The sequence below is a fragment of the Bufo gargarizans genome, chromosome 4 (genome assembly GCF_014858855.1).
Source record: "Bufo gargarizans isolate SCDJY-AF-19 chromosome 4, ASM1485885v1, whole genome shotgun sequence".
Classification (NCBI taxonomy): domain Eukaryota; kingdom Metazoa; phylum Chordata; class Amphibia; order Anura; family Bufonidae; genus Bufo; species Bufo gargarizans.
In genome coordinates this window covers 85,822,851-85,850,644 of record NC_058083.1, presented here as the reverse complement: position 1 = coordinate 85,850,644, position 27,794 = coordinate 85,822,851, and the positions used below count along the sequence as shown (strand labels likewise).

Here is a 27,794-nt window from a genome sequence, read left to right as displayed (position 1 = left end):
GCAAAAACGCTTCCGTCATAATAATATAATTGTCTGCATCCATTCTGAACAGATCCAGTTGTTTTAACTCTAAAATAGCCAAGACGGATCAGTCATCAACACCACTGAAAGTCAATGGGGGACGGATCAGTTTTCTTTTGTGTCAGAGAAAACGGATCCACCACCATTGACTTACATTGTGTGTCATGACGGATCCGTCTTGCTCCGCACCACACCGCAGACAGAAAAACGATGCTTGCAGAGTTATTCTGTCCGCGATGGGGACGCAGCCAAACAGAACGGAATGCATTCTGGTGCACTCAATTTTGTTTGGTTCAGTTTTGTCCCCATTGACAATGAATGGGGACAAAATGGAAGAGTTTTCCCCTGCTGCTGAGATTCTATGACTGATCTCTATAGCGTAAAGGGAAATCGCAGATGTGAAAGTAGCCTTATTCTAAAGCTGGGGAAAGAGGTTTATTTTCACATTATTATTATTATTTTTCTTCGCCCTACTACTAGGGGGTTTGCATATACGATCTTCAGGTTGCTTTTAGATTACATTGCAGTGATTTAGCCCCACTTGCTGTTATCCTATGGGGCCCTGCCACCTGCAGGCATCAATAGGTAACTACAGCTTTGATATGCTTGGTTTCTTTAGAGAGAGACCCAGCGCATCTGGACAAACTGCTCCTCCTGATTGCTGTGTGGGGCAGCCATTCCAGGCCCAGAATTGCAGCACATTTAACCACAGCAGCTGAGGGGTTAAATTTCTGCTATCAGCATTATCAACAATCTCTGACATTAGCCCCGGGTCTCTGCTATTTAAAACAGCAGAAACCCGGCAGAGCGAGCAGGTGCCACCCTGGCTAATTTTAGCCAGGTTCGAACCTGTAGACTCTTGCCATGTGCTGATCAAGCATGTGCCATCCTCTCTCTTCTACTTGATGTTTTATCTGCAAGCCGACACAAACCTGCTCATGCCAGGTAGGAGAGATGTGGGGTCACGACGGTCTGCTGGACAGCAGTACTACTCAGGAGTATGGGAAACGTATCTCATGGAGACTTATTCATGGGAGACCAGGGCTGTGGCCACGACACTACACTAGCAGCAAGAGATGATTTGTTGAATAAAATAGTAACAAGTAATCATTGGAAAGTGAAAAACATCAGGTTAATGATTTGTCTAGCATGTAGAGTGTGTATATATACAGTCTTGATAAAAAGTTTAAGACCACTTAAAAAAAAAGGCAAAACAATCATATTTTACATTGTTGGATCTTAACAAGGTTCCAAGTAGAGCTTCAACATGCAACAAGAAGAAATGGGAGTGAGACAAAACATTTTTTGAGCATTCAATTTAATGGAAACAACGAATAAACTGAAACAGGCTGTTTTTCAACTGATCAAAAGTTTAGGACCACATGCCTTTAAAAGGCCAAATCTGTGCAAAGTCATTTTCTGTCAGGTAGTAACACGTTGTGATGGCAAAGGCAAAAAAAACTCTTTTTGAACGTGGTCGGGTTGTTGAACTGCATAAGCAGGGTCTCTCACAGCTCGCCATCGCTGCTGAGGTGGGACGCAGTAAGGCTACTTTCACACTTGCGTTCGGAGTGGATCCGCTCCTATAATGCAAACGATGGGATCCGTTCAGAACGGATCCGTCTGCATTATATTTGAGAAAAAAAATTCTAAGTCTAATTGTTAGTCAGACGGATCCGTCCAGACTTTACATTGAAAGTCAATGGGGGACGGATCCGTTCGAAATTGCACCATATTGTGTCAACTTCAAACAGATCCGTCCCCATTGACTTACATTGTAAGTCTGGACGGATCCGTTTGGCTCAGTACGGCCAGGCGGACACCCGAACGCTGCAAGCTGCGTTCGGGTGTCCGCCTGCTGAGCGGAACGGAGGCCAAGCGGAGCCAGACTGATGCATTCTGAGCGGATCCGCATCCACTCAGAATGCATTGGGGCAGTACGGATCTGTTCGAGGCCGCTTGTGAGAGCCTTTAAACCAGGGATGTCAAACTCGTGGCCCTCCAGCTGTTGCAAAACTACAACTCCCATCATGCCTGGGCATACTACAGCTATCAAGGAATGATGGGAGTTGTAGTTTTGCAACATCTGGAGGGCCATGAGTTTGACATCCATGCTTTAAACGGAACTCACAAGCGGAACCCCGAACGCAAGTATGAAAGTAGCCTAAGACAGTCATTTGTAATTTCTTAAATGATCCTGAGAGTTATGGAACAAAAAAGTCAAGTGGAAGACCCAAAAAAATGTCATCAGCACTGAGCCGGAGGATCCAATTGGCTGTCCGTCAAGACACTGGACGATCCTCGACCCAAATTAAGGCCCTTACTGGTGCTGACTGCAGCCCCATAACCATCAGACGGCATCTGAGACTGAAGGGCTTCAAAGGCCTAGTCTCCTTGAACGCCACAGAACTGCTAGTTTGGATTTTGAAAGAGAGCACCAAACATGGGACATTCAAAAGGTGGAAGAAAGTTTTATTCTCTGAGAATTTTTTTTAACCTTGATGGTCCTGAAGGTTTCCAACGCTACTGGCATGATAAGCAGATCCCACCTGAGAGGTTTTCTACGCGCCACAGTGGAGGGGGCGCCATAATGGTCTGGGGTGCTTTTTCCTTCAGAGGAACAATGTAGCTTCAGGAAGTGCAGGGGCATCAAACGGCCGCTGGCTATGTCCAGATGTTGCCGAGAGCATTCCTCATGACTGAGGGCCCTCGTCTGTGTGGTAACGACAGTATCTTTTTTTTTTTTTTTTTTTTTTAACAGGACAATGCTACAGTACACAATGCCCGCAGGACAAGGGACTTGTTCCAGGAGAATAACATCACTCTTTTGGCCCATCCTGCGTATTCTTCTGATCTAAATCCAATTGAGAACCTTTGGGGATGGATGGCAAGGGAAGTTTACAAAAATGGCCAACAGTTCCAGACAGTAGATGGCCTTCGTGCGGCCATCTTCACCACTTGCAGAAATGTTCCCACTCACCTCATGGAAACGCTTGCATCAAGCATGCCCAAACGAATTTTTGAAGTGATCAACAATAACGGCGGAGCTACTCATTACTGAGTTTATGTTTGGAAGTTGGATTTCTGCTTTGGGGGGGGGGGGGGGGGGGGGGGGGGGGTTAGTTTTTTTTTGGGAGGTGTGGTCCTAAACTTTTGATCAGCTGAAAAACAGCCTGTTTCAGTTTATTTGTTGTTTTCATTAAATTGAATGCTCAAAAAATATTTTGTCTCACTCCCATTTCTTCTTGTTGCATGTTGAAGCTCTACTTGGAACCTTGGAACTAATATAGTCTTTGTTGAAATTCTGCATCATTTGCTGTATTTTATAAGGTACAAAATGTCTTTTGTACTGTCCACACAGAGGTCTTGTCCATAAAATGGCTGCTGATGGAGGGTCATATGACCAGGAAAATCACCTCCATGTGATGTCTCCTCCATTCACACACACCATACCTGTACTTAACTCCAAACAGAACAAGTGCAGATGGCAGGAGCAGTGTATCTGAATGGAGGAGATGCCACATGGAGGTGATTTGCCTGATCACATGACCCTCTATAAGACCTCTGTAGACAGCAAAAAAGACTGTGTACCTCGTGAAAATATAGAAAATGGTGCACAATTTCAACAAGGGCTATATTAGTAAGTGCCATATAATCATCTTATATACACTTTGGTCAACTATAACCAGAAAGAGGCCAACCCCTTTAACAATTTTAAAATACTTGCGGTTTGTCCTGCAGTCCACTTTACAGCAGTAATGGGCTGACATGTACAGACGTGGACAAAATTGTTGGTACCCTTTGGTCAATGAAAGAAAAAGTCACAATGGTCACAGAAATAACTTTAATCTGACAAAAGTAATAATAAATTAAAATTCTATAAATGTTAACCAATGAAAGTCAGACATTGTTTTTCAACCATGCTTCAACAGAATTATGTAAAAAAATAAACTCATGAAACAGGCATGGACAAAAATGATGGTACCCCTAGAAAACACAGAACATAATGTGACCAAAGGGACATGTTAATTCAAGGTGTGTCCACTAATTAGCATCACAGGTGTCTACAACCTTGTAATCAGCCATTGGGCCTATATATATGGCTCCAGGTAATCACTGTGTTGTTTGGTGATATGGTGTGTACCACACTCGACATGGACCAGAGGAAGCAAAGGAAAGAGCTGTCTCAAGAGATCAGAAAGAAAATTATAGACAAGCATGTTAAAGGTAAAGGCTATAAGACCATCTCCAAGCAACTAGATGTTCCTGTGAGTACAGTTGCACATATTATTCATAAGTTTAAGATCCATGGGACTGTAGCCAACCTCCCTGGACGTGGCCGCAGGAGGAAAATTGATGACAAATCTAAGAGACGGATAATCCGAATGGTAACAAAAGAGCCTAGAAAGACTTCTAAAGAGATTCAAGGTGAACTTCATGCTCAAGGAACATCAGTGTCAGATCGCACCATCCGTCGTTGTTTGAGCCAAAGTGGACTACATGGGAGACGACCAAGGAGGACACCATTGTTGAAAACGAATCATAAAAAAGCAAGACTGGAATATGCCAAACTACATGTTGACAAGCCACAAAGCTTCTGGGAGAATGTCCTGTGGACAGATGAGACAAAAATCGAAGTTTTTGCCAAGGCACATCAGCTGTATGTTCACAGACGAAAAAATGAAGCATATCAAGAAAAGAACACTGTCCCTACTGTGAAACATGGAGGAGGCTCGGTTATGTTCTGGGGCTGCTTTGCTGCGTCTGGCACAGGGTGTCTTGAATCTGTGCAGGGTACAATGAAATCTCAAGACTATCAAGGAATTCTAGAGAGAAATGTACTAGCCAGTGTCAGAAAGCTTGGTCTCAGTCGCAGGTCATGGGTCTTGCAACAGGACAATGACCCAAAACACACCGCTAAAAACACCCAAGAATGGCTAAGAGGAAAAAATTGGACTATTCTAAAGTGGCCTTCTATGAGCCCTGACCTCAATCCTATTGAGCATCTTTGGAAGGAGCTGAAACATGCAGTCTGGAAAAGGCACCCTTCAAACCGGACACAACTGGAGCAGTTTGCTCATGAGGAGTGGGCCAAAATACCTGCTGAGAGGTGCAGATGTCTCATTGACAGTTACAGGAAGCGTTTGATTGCAGTGATTGCCTCAAAAGGTTGCGCAACAAAATATTAAGTTAGGGGTACCATCATTTTTGTCCATGCCTGTTTCATGAGTTTATTTTTTTACATAATTCTGTTGAAGCATGGTTGAAAAACAATGTCTGACTTTCATTGGTTAACATTTATAGAATTTTAATTTATTATTACTTTTGTCAGATTAAAGTTATTTCTGTGACCATTGTGACTTTTTCTTTCATTGACCAAAGGGTACCAACAATTTTGTCCACGTCTGTAAACTGCATTCTTATGTGGAGAAGGGAAGACCATTCACGATATCATGTATACAGCCACATTATCAAGTCCAACTTTACAATTACCTGGCAAAAATCCTGGAACATCTACAAAAGTGATGATGGGAATATGAAAGGCATCACAAAACCGGACAAAGCGAGCACCTTTTACTGACGAATTTATGTCCAAGCAGCCTGGAAGACAACACGGTAACAAGGGTCACATTTCTATACAGGAAAGGTAAAGCAAAAACCATACAAACACAAATGTAACTGCTTGTTCACTAAAATGATGTTGTGAGGCACTGTTCACATCTGTCACATATTACACTAAAAACAGCTGAAGGAAAAAAAAAAATTCTCGGCAAAGAACCAAAACGGACTACCAAATGAACCTGATACAATGGGATCTGTTTAGCTTCATTCTATTTTGTTCCTTAAGGCTACATGCACAAGACCATATGCGTTTTGCCGTATGCCATCCGTGTTTTTTTTTTTTTTGCGGATCCATTGTAACAATGCCTAAAACGGACAAGAATAGGACTTTTCTTTTTTTTTTGCGGGGCTACGGAATGGACCTACTTTGCGGACCCATTGAAATAAATGGGTCTGCATCCTATCCGCAAAAAAATTAAAAAAAGGAACAGACACTGAAACAAACAACGTTTGTGTACATGTAGCCTAAAGCTTTTATAATGCTAGTCTATGATGTCGCACTGCGACACAACATTAGCAAAATAAAACAAACATCCGAGATGAATTTTTGTGGGACACCATAGACTAGCATAAAATATATTGTGTGACATGTTGCAGTGTAGTTGTAGCCTAAAAGTTCTTCCATTACTGATAACGGTATGCGTGGCCCCTACCCATTTAGCATTTTATTATTGTTTTTCGTGTTGATCATGTAAAAGTGTGAAAGAAGCCTAAGGCTGGTTTCACACGAGCGAGTTCAATGTGTTGAACTTGCAGAGCGTTTCTGCGAGAGCTCCCGTCCTGACCGATGTAGCAGAAATAGAATCACATAGCATCATAAATCAATATAATGCTATGGGGGGGGGGGGGGGGGGGGAAGAGCCGGATGTGGAGCTGCGCGGACGCGTCCTGCGCTAGCTCTAGAGCATAAGGCAAAGGAGCAGCTCACAGCAGGCACCAGCGACGATATAATAGCGGCAAACACCAGCCGGCACTCACCTACCATCACCAGGTATAGGCAGAGTGAGGAAAAAGGGCGAGCCGTCGAGCAAAATCGCAGCGTTTAGCAGAGCTCAGGGCCAGGAGGAAATCCAAAATGGCGCTCGCTCTCCACACCACGTGGCACCCGACTTCTATCTCCGTGCAGGAAATAGAAAGTCTCCCAGGAGCGCTGGAGGGAGAAGCCCTTAATCTGTAACAGCAGGGCTGAATCAGTCTCCCCTCTCAAATCAGCAAGAAGCTGCAGCAGCCAGTTACAAGAATATACTGCAGGAAGCAGCAGCACCCACTTTTGAAAAAGATGTGACTTTACACAATGAGTCAAACATCCCTGCGATTCACTCCTCCCCATCCCCCACTACTAGTGGACAGTCAGTACCGGTCACTGAAGCCACCCTACGGTCCTTGCTGTGTGATCTGAGGCACTCCATACAAAAAGACATCTCCACAGCTTTTTATGTTTTACAGAAAGATATTACCCAAATTGTAGAGAGAACAAGCCATATTGAGGATAAAATGGAGGAATTTACTAACGCCTACAACCAACTAGTGGACGCACATAATGAAGCAGAGGATGAAATAACGGCTCTAAAACTCAATTAGCGGATCTTGAAGATCGTTCAAGGCGCAGCAACCTAAGATTTAGAGGAATCCCTGAGACCATGGACCCCGACACTATCAAGGACTTTCTTACTGATTATTTTGTTGCTCTGATCCCAAAAGCGGAACAAAGGGACTTAATGATTGACAGAGCGCACAGAATCCCCAAACCTAAAAGCACTCCCAGAGACCTCATCGCCAGGCTGCACTTTTACCATTTCAAGGAATTAATCCTCAAAGCAGCGAACTCCACCCAAGACCTCCCAGATCGCTTCAAGAATATATTAATATTCTCAGACCTCTCCGCTGCTACGTTAAACAGGCGTAGAGAATTCTCAGAGGCCACTAAAATCCTCAGGGATCACAACATCCCATACAGATGGGGCTATTCGATGAAACTCCTGATCTTCAAAAATGGAACCGCCCACGTGATCACGTCACCGAGCGACTCCATGAAGCTGCTCCAGAAATGGTCCCTAATCACAGTGGATGAAGACTTCATCTCGCCCCAGAAGAAAAGACCACCTACCCTGACTCAAGAGTGGACCTGAAGTCTCACTAGACAGGAAGGGACTTCTACGCTCTATTCAAGGGACATATCCTTTTTGATAAAAGAAAGTTGCTAGACTACATTATATGTCCTACATTCTTTGCTGCAGGTCTCCCAGGAGATTCTGTACTCGTTGACTGTTACCCACCCCCATTGATAGCTGGATAAACCGGTATCCAGTTGGTTCACTTAGAACCAGACTTAAAACCCTAAAGGAGAAAATTAAAAATGACCTTATTAAAATGAAAAACCACAAAATTTAATGGATGGGCAGAATATAAACTTTAAAAATGTTCATTATGTCACAAATCCTATACTTGCTGCGCAATCTCTGTGTCTCTATACCTATGAAATACTTGAAAGAAATACAATCAATGCTCCTCAAATATGTTTGGCAAGATAAAAAAAAAAAACAAGAGTTCAAACGAACACACTCTTTTTGCCTATTTCCAAGGGAGGATTGGGTTGCCCATCTGTCATTAGATATTACAGAGCATGTATCTTTGAACAGTTGAGATTTTCATGGCTAATTCAGCCTGATAAGCATTGGATTGATATTGAGAATCATATAATGGGAGTAAAAGACCCTCAAGTATTTTATTACTCCACATCTTTACAAAAACCCTATTAAAATACAAATCTCTCCTACAATACAAGCGGCACTTTAATTATGGACCCCATTGACAACTAAAATGAATATTCTTAATATATCCCTATCTGAAATTCCACTGGAGGTCGTGGGTAATTGTATCCCAGAGTTAAATATTCATAATTGGATTGATCTGGGTATCTACAAACTAGGAGATCTTTATACCAACAGCACCCTTAATTGTTTCTCAGATCTAACTTTAAACTTCAAAGTTCCTTATAGAGACTTTTTTAAATACCTGCAAATAGGAATTGGTGCAAAAAGGGTGCAACTCCTGGTGGCCGTTAATACCTCTCCACTGATGAAGATACTGAGGAACCCTCTGTCCAGTCTCAAAGCCCTTTCTCTCAGTTATCACCATATGACTGATGGTTTGGACTCTCCACTGATTCCGCTACTACGTAAATGGGAATCTGCATTAAATATAGTAATTCCACCAGAACAATGGGATTCTGCATTCTCCATCATAAGCGCATCCTGAAAATGTGTCAATCATCTAGAAAGCTCCAGAAAAATTCTATATAGGTGGTATTATACCCCCTATAGATTATCTAAAATGTACCCTTTAGCTTCTAACATGTGTTGGAGATGTTCGGCGGCGGAAGCCAACATGGAGCATATATGGTGGGAATGCAGAGAAATCAAACCTGTATGGAATTCAATTAATATAATCTTATCACAGATATGTAGCACCACAATCTCATTAACAATGGCCCAAAGCCTACTCTCTATTAACTTCGATATAATTCGGGGAAAGAATTATAGCAACCAGAACGAAAATTGCTCACTACTGGAAAAATCCCAAACCCCCTCCACTGATGGAAATAATTAACGCCATTAACAATAATTGTTTACATGAAATAAGTGCCGCCATTACTAACAAAACAGCCAAGTTTAAAATCACATGGCATTACTAGCTTCACTCTCATTTCTACAGGGTCTCAACAGATTTATGGTAAAGGATATTAGGATCACTCCTTGTCACTCTTATCGCTTCTCTTTCTCCCCTCTTACCCTCCTCCTATCCCTTGTTTTTGCTTTATAATTGTATTATTTGTACTCCTTACTGTCATGAACCCCTATGTTGGGGGATCACGAGACTTGTACAAATTTATTTTGTTAATGGAAAAGTAGACTCCCATACAAATCTTTGGTATGTATTTGCTTATTCCCTTATTGAAAACAATAAAAATTATGTATTAAATAAAATAAAGATTTATGATGCTATGTAACCCTTAGAGTTCTGGAATGTCTTGAATAACACTGACAGCACTATGTCAGTGTTATCCAACACATTTCAGAACTCAAAAACACAAAATGCAATCGCACTCTGCAGCCAGCACTCTGCCCTGCCTCTATGCTGGATGTTGAATGAGGCATTGGTGTACATTTTGGCCAAAGCGTAATAAGCCACTCACCACGTCAAGGTCGCCTCTATGAGTGGTCCCTAACACTAGTTCCTACCTGTTATGAGCCATGACAGCCACACTAAAGTCCAGGGAGCAGCAGGTACAGCATGCACGCCAAACACACTCTGCTTTTAACCCAGTCCGGTGCCATTACAGCTTTCATCGGATCCAGGGATGCAAGTACCAACATGCATGCTGAGCCCACTATATACTTTTCCTGGAGCCTAATGGCTACTGGTAGGTGCTATATAAGCAGACTCAGTTTTATACTGACTTTAACCTCCTGCTGCCTCGCTAACGCCGAAAGGAGTCATTGCTGCGGTGCTGCCAGGTCACACTAACGCCAATAGGCGTCATCTCGCGTGAGCCGAGATTTCCTGTGAACACGCGCACACACAGGCGCGCGCGCGTTCACAGGATCGGAAGGTAAGCGAGTGGATCTGCAGCCTGCCAGCGGAGATAGTTCACTGGCAGGCTGTAGATGCAATTTTTTTTAACCCCTAACAGGTATATTAGACGCTGTTTTGATAACAGCGTCTAATATACCTGGTCCTCTGGTGGTCCCTTGCTAGGATCGACCACCAGAGGACACAGGCAGCTCAGTAATAAGTAGCACCAAACACCACTACCCTACACCCCCCCCCCCCCCCCCGTCACTTATTAACCCCTGATCACCCCATATAGACTCCCTGATCACCCCCCTGTAAGGCTCCATTCAGACGGCCATATGTTTTTTACGGATCCACGGATACATGGATCGGATCCGCAAAACACATACGGACGTCTAAATGGAGCCTTACAGGGGGGTAATCAATGACAGGGGGGTGATCACCCCATATAGACTCCCTGATCACCCTCCCCCTGTCATTGATCACCCCCCTGTCAGGCTCCATTCAGACGTCCGTATGTGTTTTGCGGATCCTATCCGCGGATCCGTAAAAAACATATGGACGTCTGAATGGAATCTTTCAGGGGGGGGGGGGGGTGATCACCCCATATACACTCCCTGATCACCCCCCTGTCAGGCTCCATTCAGACATTTTTTGGGCCCAAGTTAGCGGGAAATTGTAAGAAAAAAAAAAGTCTCATATTCCACTAACTTGTGTCAAAAAATAAAATCTCACATGAACTCACCATACCCCTCACGGAATCCAATGCGTAAAATTTTTTTGACATTTATATTCCAGACTTCTTCTCACGCTTTAGGGCCCCTAAAATGCCAGGGCAGTATAAATACCCCACATGTGATTCCATTTCGGAAAGAAGACACCCCAAGGTATTCGCTGAGGGGCATATTGAGTCCATGAAAGATTGAAATTTTTGTCCCAAGTTAGCGGAAAGGGAGACTTTGTGAGGAAAAAAAAATAAATAAATAAAAAAAAAAAATTCTATGAACTCGCCATGCCCCTCATTGAATACCTTGGGGCGTCTTCTTTCCAAAATGGGGTCACATGTGGGGTATTTATACTGCCCTGGCATTTTAGGGGCCCTAAAGCGTGAGAAGAAGTCTGGGCTCCAAATGTCTAAAAATGCCCTCCTAAAAGGAATTTGGGCCCCTTTGCGCATATAGGCTGCAAAAAAGTGTCGCACATCTGGTATCGCCGTACTCAGGAGAAGTTGGCCAATGTGTTTTGGGGTGTCATTTTACATATACCCATGCTGGGTGAGATAAATATGTAAAATAACACCCCAAAACACATTGCCCAACTTCTCCTGAGTACGGCGATACCAGATGTGTGACACTTTTTTGCATCCTAGGTGGGCAAAGGGGCCCACATTCCAAAGATGCACCTTTCGGATTTCACAGGTCATTTTTTTACACATTTTGATTTCAAACTACTTCCCACACATTAGGCCCCCTAAATTGCCAGGGCAGTATAAATACCCCACAAGTGACCCCACTTTGGAAAGAAGACACCTCAAGGTATTTCGTGATGGGCATAGTGAGTTCATGGAAGTTTTTCTTTTTTGTCACAAGTTAGTGGAATATGACTTTGTAAGAAAAAAAAAAAAAAAAAATCATTTTCCATTAACTTGTGACAAAAAATAAAAAGTTCTATGAACTCACTATGCCCATCAGCGAATACCTTAGGGTGTCTACTTTCCTAAATGGGATCATTTGTGGGGGTTTTCTACTGTTTGGGCATTGTAGAACCTCAGGAATCATGACAGGTGCTCAGAAAGTCAGAGCTGCTTCAAAAAGCGGAAATTCACATTTTTGTACCATAGTTTGTAAACGCTATAGCTTTTACCCAAACATTTTTTTTTTTTTAATCAAAGACATGTAGAACAATAAATTTAGAGAAAAATTTATATATGAATGTCGTTTTTTTAAAAAAAAATTGTTAAATTTCGATTAATAACAAAAAAAGTAAAAAAAATGTCAGCAGCAATGAAATACCACCAAATGAAAGCTCTATTAGTGAGAAGAAAAGGAGGTAAAATTCATTTGGGTGGTAAGTTGCATGACCGAGCAATAAACCGTTAAAGTTGTGGAGTGCCAATTTGTAAAAAAGGGCCTGGTCACTAGAGGGGTATAAACCTGTGGTCCTTAAGTGGTTAAAACCAGCCTCCAGGGCATTCTAACTGGTCAGGTGTGCATGAATGCTTGGAGATCGCCACGCCTCCAATATATACTACAAAGAAAAAATATGGGGGATTCAGCCTGCACAACCCCTAGCAGGTGCAGATTGCTATGGCGAAATACAGATACAAACGCAAAAACACAAAATGCAATAGCACACTGCAACCAGCACTCGTCCTGCCTTTATGCTGGATGTTGAATAAGGCATTGGTGTACATTTTGGCCAAAGCGTAATAAGCCACTCACCACATCAAGGTCGCCTTAATGAGTGGTCCCTAACACTAGTTCCTACCTTTTATGGGCCATGACAGCCACAAAGTCCAGGGAGCGCAGGTACAGCATGCACGCCAAGCACATTCTGCTTTTAACCCCGTCCGGTGCCATTACAGCTTTCATCGGATCCAGGGATGCAAGTACCAACATGCATGCTGAGCCCACTATATACTTCTCCTGGAGCCTAATGGCTACTGGTAGGTGCTATTTAAGCAGACTCAGTTTTATACTGTTATTTAAAGACACCTAACAAGATATCTATTGATAGGTTACACGTAGGAAATAGGTCAAAAGAAAATTGAGAATTGACGTGCTTATTAAGAAACTTGATACCTTTATTAATGAGTGGGTATGAGCAAGAGTGATCGATACACTCAGATGCTCTTGATATAAAAATGCAAACAGCGAACCTCCTATTATAGATAGGTGGTACAATAATGAATCACTATAGTAACGGGGATGATAATGGGTAAGTCTATGGGAAAAATTCTCTCCCTAGACGACCCTACGGAACTATGTCCTGAAGCACAGGGATGTCCCCTAATGGTGGAGACACCCTGCCCCCGTACCTAAGCCTAGATATGGCCCTAGTGATGCCCTACTTAGCAAAGCTGGATCGAAAAATATTAATCCAGTGAAACAAAACAAAAAAATAATAAGTCTAATGTAAATGATAGAAAGACAACCCCAACGCGTTTCGGCTGCATACAGCAGCTCATCAGGAGGTGATGACAGTGTAGTCAACGTAGGGAATAAAGTAAGCAGAAAAATTCCTTTTATAAAAAATTGTTGTGCTTAGAAAAATGAGATGGTACTTAGCTCCTTGGCATACTTGATGGTGCTGTGTATACAGATATATATCTCTTGTCCGTATATATGATGAATTCAGACAGAGGGAGACCCTGTAACAAGCACAGCAGCCTCCCAGCATACCAGCTGTGCTTGTTACAGGGTCTCCCTCTGTCTGAATTCATCATATATACGGACAAGAGATATATATCTGTATACACAGCACCATCAAGTATGCCAAGGAGCTAAGTACCATCTCATTTTTCTAAGCACAATTTTTTATAAAAGGAATTTTTCTGCTTACTTTATTCCCTACGTTGACTACACTGTCATCACCTCCTGATGAGCTGCTGTATGCAGCCGAAACGCGTTGGGGTTGTCTTTCTATCATTTACATTAGACTTATTATTTTTTTGTTTTGTTTCACTGGATTAATATTTTTCGATCCAGCTTTGCTAAGTAGGGCATCACTAGGGCCATATCTAGGCTTAGGTACGGGGGCAGGGTGTCTCCACCATTAGGGGACATCCCTGTGCTTCAGGACATAGTTCCGTAGGGTCGTCTAGGGAGAGAATTTTTCCCATAGACTTACCCATTATCATCCCCGTTACTATAGTGATTCATTATTGTACCACCTATCTATAATAGGAGGTTCGCTGTTTGCATTTTTATATCAAGAGCATCTGAGTGTATCGATCACTCTTGCTCATACCCACTCATTAATAAAGGTATCAAGTTTCTTAATAAGCACGTCAATTCTCAATTTTCTTTTGATCAGTTTTATACTGACTTTAAAACCAGCCTCCAGGGCAGACTAACAGGTCAGGTGTGCATGACTCATAGGATTGTATAGCATTATATTAATTTATGATGCTATGTAGGTTAGGACGGGAGCTCTGGCAGATGCAACGCATTGAACTCGCTCGTGTGAAACCAGTCTAAGGGTGCTATTACATAGAGGGGCAAGGCTGTGGCAACAGCAAGTAGGGTACCAGTATTGTCTGGCTGCACCTGTACTTGCTACTTGAAACCACAGCAAGTACAAGTACAACCCTGCAATTTATTATTTTACTTCTATAAGTAAAAATTTTGGCCTCCGAGACATACGGTCTGTGAGCGGGCCATATGTCCCAGAGCGGCATGCATCATAGGTTACCCGCGGGACTATTGTCCTGCACTCATATGATAGTAACCTATGATGCGGTGTGCTCCAGGACATATGGCCCGCTCACGGATCGTATGCATGAGCCCTCACCCTAACATATTCTGCAGTGTTTTACAGACATTATAATCACTCGCTGATCACAATGGTTCTCACAATCCAAGTCCAGGAAGAACATACAAACTTCATGCAGATCTTGTCCTTAGTTGGATTCAAACCTAGGATCCCAGGTGCTCAGCACTGAAAGGCACCAGTGCTAACCACTCATCCACTGTGCCGCCTGGATGAGTTGTACTCTTCATGCAAAAAAAGTGTACTAGCACTGAGGTATTAGTTCATCATTCAAGGGTTAAGTGACCCATTTGTAGTATATTTCCAGGCCCAGTACCTGATGCAACTTTTGGCTGGTTTCCAACAATGCCAACCGTCCTCCCATTCATTCTGGCAAAGCCCACCACTATATTTTTGGCATAGCTGGGCATAATCTCAAAGAAATCTCGCTCATCAACAATCTAAAAAAAAATATATATATATATAAAAATCAAAACAAATTCAGCATTAGAGTGAGTGATCATGTAGGAAATGCTTTTCTTTAAAGTGAAATAAACCTATCGGAGAAATTGGAGCAGTGACGGCGGAGATCTCTGGATCCATGTGAGGTACAGGGCTGGTTGTAAGTTTGTTAAAAAGAGACGTCATGTACTATACGATGTCGGATTTAAATTTTTAACATTATTCATGGGATAACCCCTTTAATGTTCCTCTGGTTTTCACAAACCGGAAAGTAATAGAAGTTTGAAAATGTTACCGAATGAATGATGTCCAACATGTCATAGGCTTTAGTGGTCTCCATGGGAACAATAGTATCTAATCCGGGGACGATGCGGTCACTGGGAAGCAGAAAACATAATTAAAAGCTGGAAACTGAAGATCAGAGCAGAACTGTGAAATCTGGGTGGCAGAGATTGGAGTTGAAGGTGAAAGCAAAAAACTTTTCACTGATTTCACACCAGAGTTAATTTCTAACAGCTATATCTTCGGATGTAATGGATGCTGTGATGTTGGTACTGTCTAAACTAGAGATCAACAACCTTGGCTGTTCTTGTGACTCCCATAGAAGTTAAAGGTTTCTGAGAGTTGTAGTTTCAGAACATCTGGAGGTTGCTGGTCTAAACGCTTGGAATTCCAGCTTTCAAATAAGGCCTGGCACATACAGTGGATATAAAAAAAACTACACACCCCTGTTAAAATGTCCGGTTTCTGTGATGTAAAAAAAATGAGACAAATCATTTCAGAACTTTTTCCACCTTTAATGTGACCAATAAACTGTACAACTCAATTGAAAAACAAACTGAAATCTTTTAGGTAGAGGGATAAAAAAAAATTTTTTTTTATATATATATATATATATATATATATAAATAAAATATATGTTTGCATAAGTGTGCACACCCTTAAACTAATACTTTGTTGAAGCACCTTTTGATTTTATTACAGCACTCAGTCTTTTTGGGTATGAGACTATCAGCATGGCACATTTTGACTTGGCAAGACTTGCCCACTCTTCTTTGCAAAAACACCCCAAATCTGTCAGATTGCGAGGGCATATCCTGTGCACAGCCCTCCTCAGATCACCCCACAGATTTTCTTTCGGATTCAGGTCTGGGCTCTGGCTGGGACATTCCAAAACTTTAATCTTCTTCTGGTGAAGCCATTCCTTTGTTGATTTGGATGTATGCTTTGGGTTGTTGTCATGCTGAAAGATGAAGTTCCTCTTCATGTTCAGCTTTCTAGCAGAAGCATGAAGGCTTTGTGCCAATATTTTTTTTTTTTTATTCGCTTTATTGAACACACAAAGCCAATTATAATGACAATCATTTATTCCACTACATAGTGTACATCAGTGTATTCCATGAAATATATAGCAAATACATGACTTTGCATAACAAACAATACAAGAAACAATGTGCTGTATCCACTTGCATGCTTTTTCGTCTAGACATAAGGTAAATGTTTAAATGAACAAAACATTCTAGGTATGGTTTTACCCACGTGGCCAGTTCTTTCGCCTGTACCCCTTATTTCTCAGTTTCCAAAACGGGTATCTAATCAGCTTGTTCTGCATTCAAAGCTCCAGTCATCCCTCTAACAGAATAAGCAGTCCTAGGAGACGCACACCATGTCCCCCACACTTTTTGAAACTTGGGTGAGCAGCCTCTGTTTTTGGCTTTGTGCCAATATTGACTGGTATTTGGAACTGTTCATAATTTCCTCTAGCTTAACTAAGGCCCCAGTTCCAGCTGAAGAAAAACAGCCCCTTGGCATGATGCTGCCACCACCATGCTTCACTGTGGGTATGGTGTTCTTTTAGTGATGTGCGGTGATGTTTTTGTGCCAAACATATCTTTTGGAATTATGGGCAAAAAGTTCATCCTTAGGCCCCATGCACACGGCCGTGTTTCACGGCCGTGGAACCGCGGCCTGGATCCCTCCTGAGAGCAGGAGCGCACGGCGTCACTGGTTGCTATGACGCCGTGCGCTCCCTGCTGCCGGCACAGTACAGTAATACACTGGTATGATCTATACCAGTGTATTACTGTACGGTGCCGGCAGCAGGGAGCGCACGGCGTCATAGCAACCAGTGACGCCGTGCGCTCCTGCTCTCAGGAGGGATCCAGGCCGCGGTTCCACGGCCCGCACACAGCCGTGAAACACGGCCGTGTGCATGGGGCCTTAGTTTAATCAGACCATAACCCCTATTTCCCCACATGGTTTTGGGAGACTTCAGATGTGTTTTTGCTAAATGTAGCCTGACTTTGATGTTTTTCTTTGTAAGAAAAGCCTTTTGTCTTGCCACTCTACCCCATAGCCCAGACATATGAAGAATACGGGAGATCGTTGTCACATGTACCAGACAGCCAGTACTTGCCAGATATTCCTGCAGCTCCTTTAATGTTGCTGTAGGCCTCTTGGTAGCCTCCCAGACCAGTTTTCTTCTCGTCTTTTCATCAATTTTGGAGGGACGTCCAGTTCTTGGAAATGTCGCTGTTGTGCCATATTCTCTCCACTTGATGATGACTGTCTTCACTGTGTTCCATGGTATATCTAATGCCTTGGAAATTCTTTTGTACCCTTCTCCTGACTGATACCTTTTAACAATGAGATCCCGCTGATGCTTTGGAAGCTCTCTGTGGACCATGGCTTTTGTTGTGGGATGTGACTAAGAAAATTTCAGGAAAGACCAACTAGAGCAGCTGAACTTTATTTGGGGTTAATCAGAGGCAGGTGTATGCTGACCCCTATTTAACATGATTTTGAATGTAATACAAAGCAATCATTACAATAGAGCGCTCACCGGAGCAAAGCTGAGCCTGCTATTCCACTCAATAGCTTCAATATAAAAACACAATGGCCAGCTGCTATACAAAAACACAGTACCTATTTAATATACCACATACAATAATAAAAAGCATAAAATCCATTAATAATTGTTGCAAATGTATAACAGTCCCTCTATACCTCACTGGTGCGGAGCTCACACACTAATAGTGAGGAAACAAAATGTCCCGTATATCTTTGAAAGTAAATTTCTCAGTGTGGATAATATGGCTGATCAAAGATCGAATCCACTCTGAGGTACTCCGTATATGGACAGTTAAGCTTGGTTGTCAATTGGCAATGATAACCGTTAAATCCAGGGGTGCCGATGACTGCTCTTACTGACCCATACCCAAACTTTATATCACGTCTAACCAGTAGGATCCCGTTGGCAGTATCCCGCTGGATGGATTTCAGCTGGTCTCCTCCTCGTAAGTGTCGACACTGTTAGCTGCGCTGTAAGATCCTGCGCATGTCTCTTTGCGATGTGGAGACGCCGAGTTTGCCTCGTGGTGTAAGCATATAACGTGATCGTGTCCAATATCGGATACTTAAATACACAAATAGTTCCTGGAGAATATATACGTGGATGTAGACGGGAAACAAGTGCCAGACACGTTTCGAAACTAATAATAGTTTCTTCCTCAGTGGTTAACTGCTTAACTGTCCATATACGGAGTACCTCAGAGTGGATTAGATCTTTGATCATCCATATTATCCACACGGAGAAATTTACGTAAAAAGATATATGGAACATTTTGTTTCCTCACCATCAGTGCGTGAGCTCCGCACCAGTGAGGTATAGAGGGATTGTTATACATTTGCACCATTAATTAGTGGATTTTATGCTTTCTATTATTGTATGTGGTATATTAAATAGGGACTGTGTTTTTGTATAGCAGCTGGCCATTGTGCTTTATATGATTTTGAATGCGATTGCTTAATTCTGAACGCAGCTACATCCCCAGTTATAAGAGGGTGTGCACACTTATGCAACCACATTATTATTATTTTTTTTCTTCCCTCCACATAAAAGATTTCAGTTTGTTTTTCAATTGAGTGGTACAGTTTATAGGTCACATTAAAAGGTGGAAAAAGTTCTGAAATTATTTCTGTGTCATTTTTCTTTTACAGCACAGACACCTGACATTAACAGGGGTGTGTAGACTTTTTATATCCACTGTATCTCTAGCTGCTACCAATCCCAAGATATGAGCAGCTAAAGCACCCCTCTTCTTAAGTCTGGTTTGCTTTGGGCACAGGAAACCCTGTTCCAAATTAAAAAAATAAAAATACCTAAATAGTACTGCATTATAAATATATTCCCAAATACCTTTCATTAGTTATAATGTCTTGTTTTGTTCCGGAAGCAATCATGAGGGGAAATAAAATGGCCGCCGTCCTATTAGTACACACAGCACCTGTCCTAATCACACAGCAGGACAAGTTACTTGTCAACACTGAGGTAAAAAGCTGCCTCATCCTCCTCTCTACTTGTCAGGGATTATGATACTGAATACAGTTTAATATGATCTTCAGCTGAATCTCTGTAGGAATGGAGCTCATGAGGAGACATGAAGTACACAGAGGACTGACAGGACAGATTATGGTAATGGAGACTGCATACAAGAGCTGCTGCTCATTACCACATCCCTACCCTCCTCTCTGTACTTCATGTCTCCTCATAAACGCCATTCCTACAGACATTCAGCTGAAGATCATATTCTTAACCCCTGACAAGTATGATACTGTATTCATTATCATAATCCCTGACAAGTAGAGAGGAGGCTGAGGCAGTTCTTTAGCTTAGAGTTATGAAGTAGCTTGTCCTCCTGTGTGATTAGGACATGTTTTGTTTGTACTAATAAGACAGTGGCCATTTTATTTCCCCTCATGAATGCTCCCTGGACAAAACAAGACAAATAATGAAAGGGATTTGGTAATGTATTTATAATAAAGTAAGATTTAAGTATTATATTTTCTTTATTCCCGGACACCCCCTTTAAAGGGGTTGTCCAGGATGGGGGGGGCCTTTCTTCCAAAAAGAAAATAAAGCAATACCAGACAACTACTGGACAGGGTAGGTACTGTTCCTGGTAGAAAGCAGACATGTTTTTACAATTCTGGACCACTCGCTTAAATGGTCACTTTCCACACAACGTTGCATAAATCAAAAGTACAGGTGAATGGAAGAAACTGATCGGTGAAAAATGCCCCTTTTTTTCCTCTTCTCAGCTCTTTTGCTCCCCTCTGATCAAACATTCTCAAAGACAGAGAAATAACTGTCAGCTCACTAAGACTGGGGCTACACAGCGACTGATCACGACAAGCATTGCATAACCAAAGATCACCGTTTAGCACTTTTTACTATGCAGCCCCATTCATCTCAATTAGGGCTCATTCACACGACAATTGGTGTCCCGTTCTCGTATTGCTTATCTGCAATACACGGACACCGTTCCGTTGTCATTCCGCATCACGGATGCGGACCTATTCATTTCAATGTGTCTTAAAAACCGAAAATGCAGCACGGAACAGAACACTACGGAGTGCTTTCTGGGGTTTTGTGCTGTGCCTCCACACCGCAAAAATCTAGAACATGCTCTATCTTTTTGTGGAACGAGGGATCACTGACCCATTCAAGTGAATGGGTCTGCGATCCCCATGCGCCTGCCCAACGGAAGGTGCCCCTGCGTTGCGGACCGCAATTTTCGGTCCACAGTACTGGCTTCAAACGTTCGTTATGTTGCAATGCTACACAGATCTTTGGTCACGACAAGAGTGGCAGGACAAAACTTGCTATGTACTCCCAGCCTTCGTGAGCTGACAGTTGAGGAGAAGTAAAAGAGCTGATATGTGGAAAGAGGCATTTTCTTTCCAATAAGAGGTATTACAATGTTCCTTATAGTCACCTGTACTACCAAGTTACACAAAGTTGTGTGAAAAGCTAGTGACAATTTAAGCCTTAAAATAAGTTGCTTAAGAGTCATAAAAATATACGGAAGGTTGTTGAGGGGTTTATTGGATGTATAAAAAGATTGATGGTAAGAACAAATGCACATGTTCTATACATTAAAGGGTCCATTAACACGTCCGCATTTTTTGCGGAACGGAATTGCGGACCCATTCATTTCTATGGGGCACCATGATGTGCTGCCCGGATCCGGAATTGCGAGTCCGCAATTCCGTTCCCGAAAAAAATTGAGCATGTCCTATTCTTGTCCACAATTGCAGACAAGAATAGGCATTTTCTATTAAGTGCCAGCGATTTGCGGACCGCACATCGCCGATGTCTGTGTTTTACGGATCCGCAAAACACACACGGACGTGTGAATGGACCCTTAGTCTCGCACTAGTATGATGCATGTGTAAAGGGTTACCCAAAACGTGGAAAACAATCAGCATGGTCATGGGGCAAAATGTGGATGTGAATGCAAAGGGTAAAATATGCAGATTGTATGCCATCTCAACAGCGGAAAATATCTGTTGTGGGTGTACAAAGCCAGAAACTAGAAATCTTCTGATCAGTGGAGCCTCACCGTGATAAAGAGCTTTCTGTAGATCAAACTCACCTTGGGTCATGGCATTCTCGGATCGGTGCAGGATCCTTGTTGCTCAGTGGTAGGTAGTTAAAAAATTCACGCAGGTTTAATAACGCATCAATATCATTCTCAAAAGCTCGATGAGCCACCCCTGTGAGATACACAAGTTTTATCCAATTACATCCTGATTCATTAAAAGGCAATCTCCACAACACCAAGAGATTTCTGTATACTGTAATGGTAGAAATAGCCTCATCCACACGACCATATGTGTTTTGCAGTCCGCAAATTGCAGATCTGCAAAAAATAAAAGACATCTGTATAGCATCCATTTTTTGTTTAGGATCCATTGTAACAATGCCTATCCTTGTCCGCAAAACAGACAATAGGACATGTTATCTTTTTTACGGAGCTACGGAACACACATACAGATGCAGATCCACAGAGTGTGCTGTCTGTATTTTTTTGTTGACCCTTTGAAATGAATGGGTCTGCATCCTATCCGCAAACAAACAAAAACAGACACAAACAAAATACGTTCATGTGCATGAGGCCTTATAAGAATCAGGTGCAGGAGTAATGGGTTTATACCATAGCTAACTTAGCACGTTTACTCTCTCAGTAATGGAAGAGGCTGTAAATAGAAATGAAAACCCAATGTCGTCTATTCTTTTTCCCACTCCAGACGCTGCTGATTTTGCTGCACATAAGTCTCATAACCCACTGAACGTCCACTGATGCGCTTCTTTTACTACAGTTATCATACCCAAGTTTACACATCAAAATATAATAACCTGATAGTGCAGTGTGGGTTTTGGCTCCTCCTAGATCCTCTTGTGTCACATCTTCATTGGTGACAGATTTTACTACATCTGGACCAGTAATGAACAAGTAAGACGTGTCCTGGGGAGACGAGCACAGGGACAGCAGGTGAACTACTGGCTTATCAAGATGGCCTTTATATAATACATTGGTAGCAGTATATTATAAAGCATTTCCACCCATTAAAGGGGTTGTCTCATCTGAGCCATTGGTGGCATATCGCTAGCATATGCCACCAAGGTCAGATAGGAGCGGGCCTCCAAAAGGGAAGGAGAACACTGCACTTGCACGGCGTGTTCTTTAATTTATTTATATGGGAGTTCCGAAAAGAACTGAGTGAGCGCCCTTAGCTACTTTTGGAAGTCCCATATGGAGAGTGCACTGTGCAAGTGTGACCACCACTCCATTCACTTCAATGACACTGCTGGGGATTGCTGAGCCAGCGCTTAGCTGTATTCAGCAGGCCCATAGAAATTAATGGAGGGCGTCTCCTCTTCACTTACTTTGGGGAATAGTTGCAAGTTCCAAAGGTGGGACGTGCACCTATCTCACATTGCTGGAAAATCCTAGCGATATATCATCAATGTGTCAGTTGAGACCACCCCTTTAATGTCACCCGGTGTCAGTGATGCCCGATTCTGACAAGCTTTTAAAATGTACATTTAATTAGAAAATGCATAAAATAAGAAATCTACTAGATGGCAAGTGCTGTGAGTGAACATTAAGCCACGGATGTGTTAGTCACACGGCATGTCATCTGATCCCCCAGGGCTTTACGGATGTGAAGAGCTGTATTCCGAGACTGTTTACATCCAGTGCCAAAAACTACAGAGTGGATAAAACCTTTCATTAGAAGTGAAAATGCTGCCTGGGTTTTATTTACCAGCTGCCTGGACAGCCTCAGGCTGTGCTCTCAGTGAGTCTGATGCAGTTTTTGACATCTTTCAAAAACCAGGTTAAGATCCAATCATAAGCTTTGCTATTGAGGAAAAATGCACAAAGTTTGAAATGTGCACGTCTCTGGTTTCAGCATCACACATATGAGAACCCCTTTAAACTGTATCGCCTATATATATATATATTTTTTTTTTTTTTTTTTTAATGTTGTCTTTATTTTCTGATTTACAGAAATTTTCATTTTATTTATTTATATTCTGTTACCTTTCATTGTAATTCTGTTTGTGATGATAATGAGAACTGCTGAAAAATAAATCTCTCTACAGAACATAAGGTGAAAAAAGATTAAGGTTCCTCAGTGGTTGATACCGTTTAATGGCTAACTGAAAAGAGGATGACAACTGCAAGGTTTCGAGGGTACTTGGGCCTCTTCATAGGAATAATGAAGTAGATGAAACAAATGATGTAAAGCAGATCAAGTGGAGGAGTCAACAAACAGTTGTAGCAGTAAATTGTTGGAGCAATTATAGATGAGCAGTGTGAAAGTTTTATTGTCCTCTAATTGATGTTCTGTCCACGATAAGAGTTTATTGAACTGAATGAGCTCCTCGCCACGCAATAAAAGAAGAAAGGAAAGATGTACGTGTTCCAAAACACTTTTTGCAGCCATGAGCACAGCATTAAAAGGGGAATTGCAAATCACAGGGGGACAGGAGAATCTGGAAATACAAGTTCATGATAACCTTCAACATACTCAGATCAGGCATTAATGTGTCTCATGGATTTATGTCCGTCTACATCTCTTAAGGAATGTGCCCCTCAGACCTCTTGGGTTCATAGCATTCATGGACAAGAACGACAATTAGAGGACAATAAAACTGTCACACTGCTTATCTATAATTGCTACAACTGTTTGTTGACTCCTCCACTCATATTGATCTGCTTTACATCATTTGTCTCCTCTATCGCCTTATTTCTATGTACTTTGGTGTATAACTATAGGAATCTTCAGATACTGTCTTAAGAGACGCCTGATGAAGAGGCCCAAGTAGCCTCGAAACCTTGCAGTTGTGTCATCATCTTTTCAGCCATTAAAAAGGTGTCAGCCGCTGAGGAATCTCAATCTTTTCTCATCTTATATTTACTGTATAACACGGCACAAATGTATATATAACTTTTACAGAACAGGAATGGTCAGCCTATTATCAGGCATAGTGGTCAGTGTGCAAACTGCAGGATTTTAGGAAATTTTTAAATGGGTGCATAAAACTGTTGTCCTAATACATAAAAACTTGATTTAAAACAATATTCTTATGACACAATGCATTCTATAATTATAATCATTTGGTATTGAAATGACATGTGTTTGTTAAATTTATATCCATTTTTATAATGCATTAGAACAGTGTAAAGTAGGCCTTTAACAAATGGATATGAACATTGTGCCCAGACTGTGTAGTAGGCGTATGCACTCACTACTTGGGGCTCAGGCACACTAACGTATTTTCTTTCCATGTCCATCCTGTTTTTTTTGCGGACTGTATGCAGAACCATTCATTTCAATGGGTCCGCAAAAAAAAAAAAAAAAAAAAGTTACTCAGTGTGCATTCCGTTTCCATATATCAGTTCCGCAAAAAAAATAGAACATGTCCTATTATTGTCCATGTTACGGACAAGAATTGGCCTGTTCTATTAGGGGACACTTGTTCCGTTCCGCAAAATACAGAATGCACACGGACGACATCCATATTATTTGCGGACCGCAAAATACATACGGTTCTGTGCATGAGCCCTTCTAAGAAGGTGTAATACTGAGGTAGATATCCAGCCAGGAACTGCTGTGTTACTGCATAACCCCCACAATAATGTTATCATGAATGGCGTGGATTAATATTGGATGCAGTGAAGAATACAGATTGAGGATAACTTCTGCTGAGGAGAATCCAAATATGATTCCCATTGGTTCTCCTATAGCATTTATTCCTTACGTCCAACTTTTTTTTTTTTTTTATCCATTCCCAATAATGGGGTAATACTCTTTCATCTGGTATTACCCCATGACAAATTCACTGTAAAAAAAAAAAAAAAAAAAAAACTCCAGACAGTAACAAAGAAAGAACAGTTACAATTAGATGGAAGATTTCTTACCTTAACCATGAATGTGAAGTCCGTTAGAGCTGGAGAGTAAACTGCACCCCCAGCACAAGGTCCCATGATGAGGGAGATCTGAGGCACAACTCCCGAACTCAATACGTTCCTCTGACAATGGAGAAAATACGTTACAACTACATAATATGCTTCCCTAGAATGTGGTGTCTTAAGTTTCTTTAGAGCATCTGTGTTAGGTGTGTGTCCTACTTTCTGAAGAGCACCTCCAAAATACAGGAGGAGTTATATAAGTGATAGGAGTCTATTGTAAAAAGTATGGAGTGTTGGGTAAAAAAGGGTGAGGCCCACTGTGAGATAACATTGTGCCATGTGGTACTGGGCAGTCTACCAGAAGCCCATGCTCAAAGAGGACAGAGCAACAGGATTCATCCCCCTGCAGTGTGGGCAAATCGGGATGCTTTACGGGTGATAACAGCATATTGAGGTCAGTGTCTCATCATAAGAGCAACAATCCAAAGAATATATGTTTCTTACCAAGAAGATATCTGCATAGCCAGCCAAGGACTCTACGCCCTCCTGGATGCGAGCACCTCCAGAGTCATTTAGTCCAATCACGGGGGCTCCCACCAGAACAGCTTGATCCATGATCTAGAGATGAAATCAAGCAAAGATTGAGATGGTCATGAGTTACAAATGTTAAAAGGGCTTGTACATACTTCTATTACAAAATGTGAAGACCTCATGTCATCAGGTTTGTGGCCCCAGGGCTGTAGACTGACAGGCTGTGCCTGAAGATGAGGTTTTCTTCTACACATAGCTACTCTAATTGAAGTACACCAACTCGTTTCTGTATGAAAACTGAACTGCTCTAAAAATTAAAAGGAACGATTCACTGTTCACACTGAAAACCGTGACGGCAGTGCCAGATCCCTCACACGATGACATCACTAACGTATAACGAGGTCCTGCTGCATGCTGCCCTAGTCTACCCATCGAATCTGATGGAACTGCCAATGGAGAAAGTGTGAACCCTAAAAATATACTTCTCTAATAAAGTGAGGTGCCCCAGCGTACAACAAACCTATTCAGATATCAGATACTCAAATTAATATTGAGGTCTCGCCAAAAACTCCAAACCATGGTGGGTAGACCGCATTAGGGTTGGAAAAATTTGAAGGTCCATTGTATTCCCAAAGATTTGGCCTACCACTCCCTAAAATCCTATCCACGGAGAACCAGCCCCGACAGGAATCTTACCCCGATACTACAAATTCCTATATTGCCCATATCCACAAGGTCGTGGACTCTTCTGGGGACTGTTAGCACAATGGGGTTAGAGGTGAATAAACTCTGATGCTGCTTCATTTGGCAGCAGCTATTAAACTTCCTTTTTGGGCATGCCTTGTGAAGCATGCCCTGAACCAGACGTCACCCACCTCTGCCCATGTAGAGGAGACCGCGTTAGTGTCTAATACTTCAATATGAAGCGTTAGGCTGAATATATCTTTTTTTTTTTTTTTTGCAGCTACTAAGATTTTCACTAGAGGTTCAGTTCATCTGGTTTCTGTGCATTACCTTGCAGATTTTTTGGGCATGGGCTCCAGATAAGCTGCCACCAAACACAGTGAAGTCCTGTGGGGGAAAAAAAAAAATACACAAACTGTCAAATTAAGGAAAAGAATATCCAGATGAAAACCTTCACCCGACAGAAAGCCATGGGTACTACAAGTCTGGATACAGACAAACGTATAGGAGTGCTGATTACCTGACTAAATACGTATACCAGTCTCCCATTAATGCGGCCCTGTCCGGTGACCACACTGTCTCCTGGATACTGCAAGGAAAGGACACAGTTACATAAAATACATCACTCCCGCCTATATTTCACCATGGAAATCCCAGCTCATGCTTAGGAGTCCAGCGGGCAGTCAGGGACCGACCACTATCTATTCTGCATCAGTGTGCAGAGAAAACGGTCCATCACCGAGCAGGACCACCCACTGGACTCCTAAGTACTGACAGCGATGTGAATGAATACATTACAAGTTTTACTGAGTTGTTTCCCACAAATCTGCCCAGCTCCTCCTGCAGATCGTGCTGTATTATCAACATTAATTATTAATGGTTTTCTTGACCGCTTTCTAGGCCCAGTTTATTGATATGTCTTTCCTTCTGGGGCATACTATGGAGGAGACCAAGAAAAGAATGCTTAGAGTATTTATTTTATTTAAAAAAAAATGTAAAGAAAAAAAAAAAAAAAAAAAAAAAAAAAAAAAAAAAAAAACACACAACACACACACCGCCAAGATAAATGATATAAGAAAAAAAATTCGAGGCCCACACGGCGTACCTGTTTCGCAGTTTAGTTGGGTACAGTGCAGCTGTAAGAGCCACAGTGGGTGCTAATTA

At 42.0% G+C, this 27,794-nt stretch overlaps 1 protein-coding gene across 1 annotated transcript in view; it reads right to left on the bottom strand.

Moving 5' to 3' along the window:
• Window positions 1-27,794, bottom strand: part of PCCB (propionyl-CoA carboxylase subunit beta) — a 45,993-nt gene that overhangs the window by 12,391 nt on the left and 5,808 nt on the right. The window contains exons 3-11 of the mRNA XM_044289902.1: window positions 27,151-27,219; window positions 26,961-27,017; window positions 25,920-26,033; window positions 25,425-25,535; window positions 22,352-22,460; window positions 21,588-21,708; window positions 15,446-15,527; window positions 15,026-15,149; window positions 5,515-5,622 (exon numbers count right to left, since the gene is read on the bottom strand). Coding sequence (XP_044145837.1) covers window positions 5,515-5,622; window positions 15,026-15,149; window positions 15,446-15,527; window positions 21,588-21,708; window positions 22,352-22,460; window positions 25,425-25,535; window positions 25,920-26,033; window positions 26,961-27,017; window positions 27,151-27,219 — 895 coding nt within the window. The remainder of the gene's footprint in view (window positions 1-5,514; window positions 5,623-15,025; window positions 15,150-15,445; window positions 15,528-21,587; window positions 21,709-22,351; window positions 22,461-25,424; window positions 25,536-25,919; window positions 26,034-26,960; window positions 27,018-27,150; window positions 27,220-27,794) is intronic.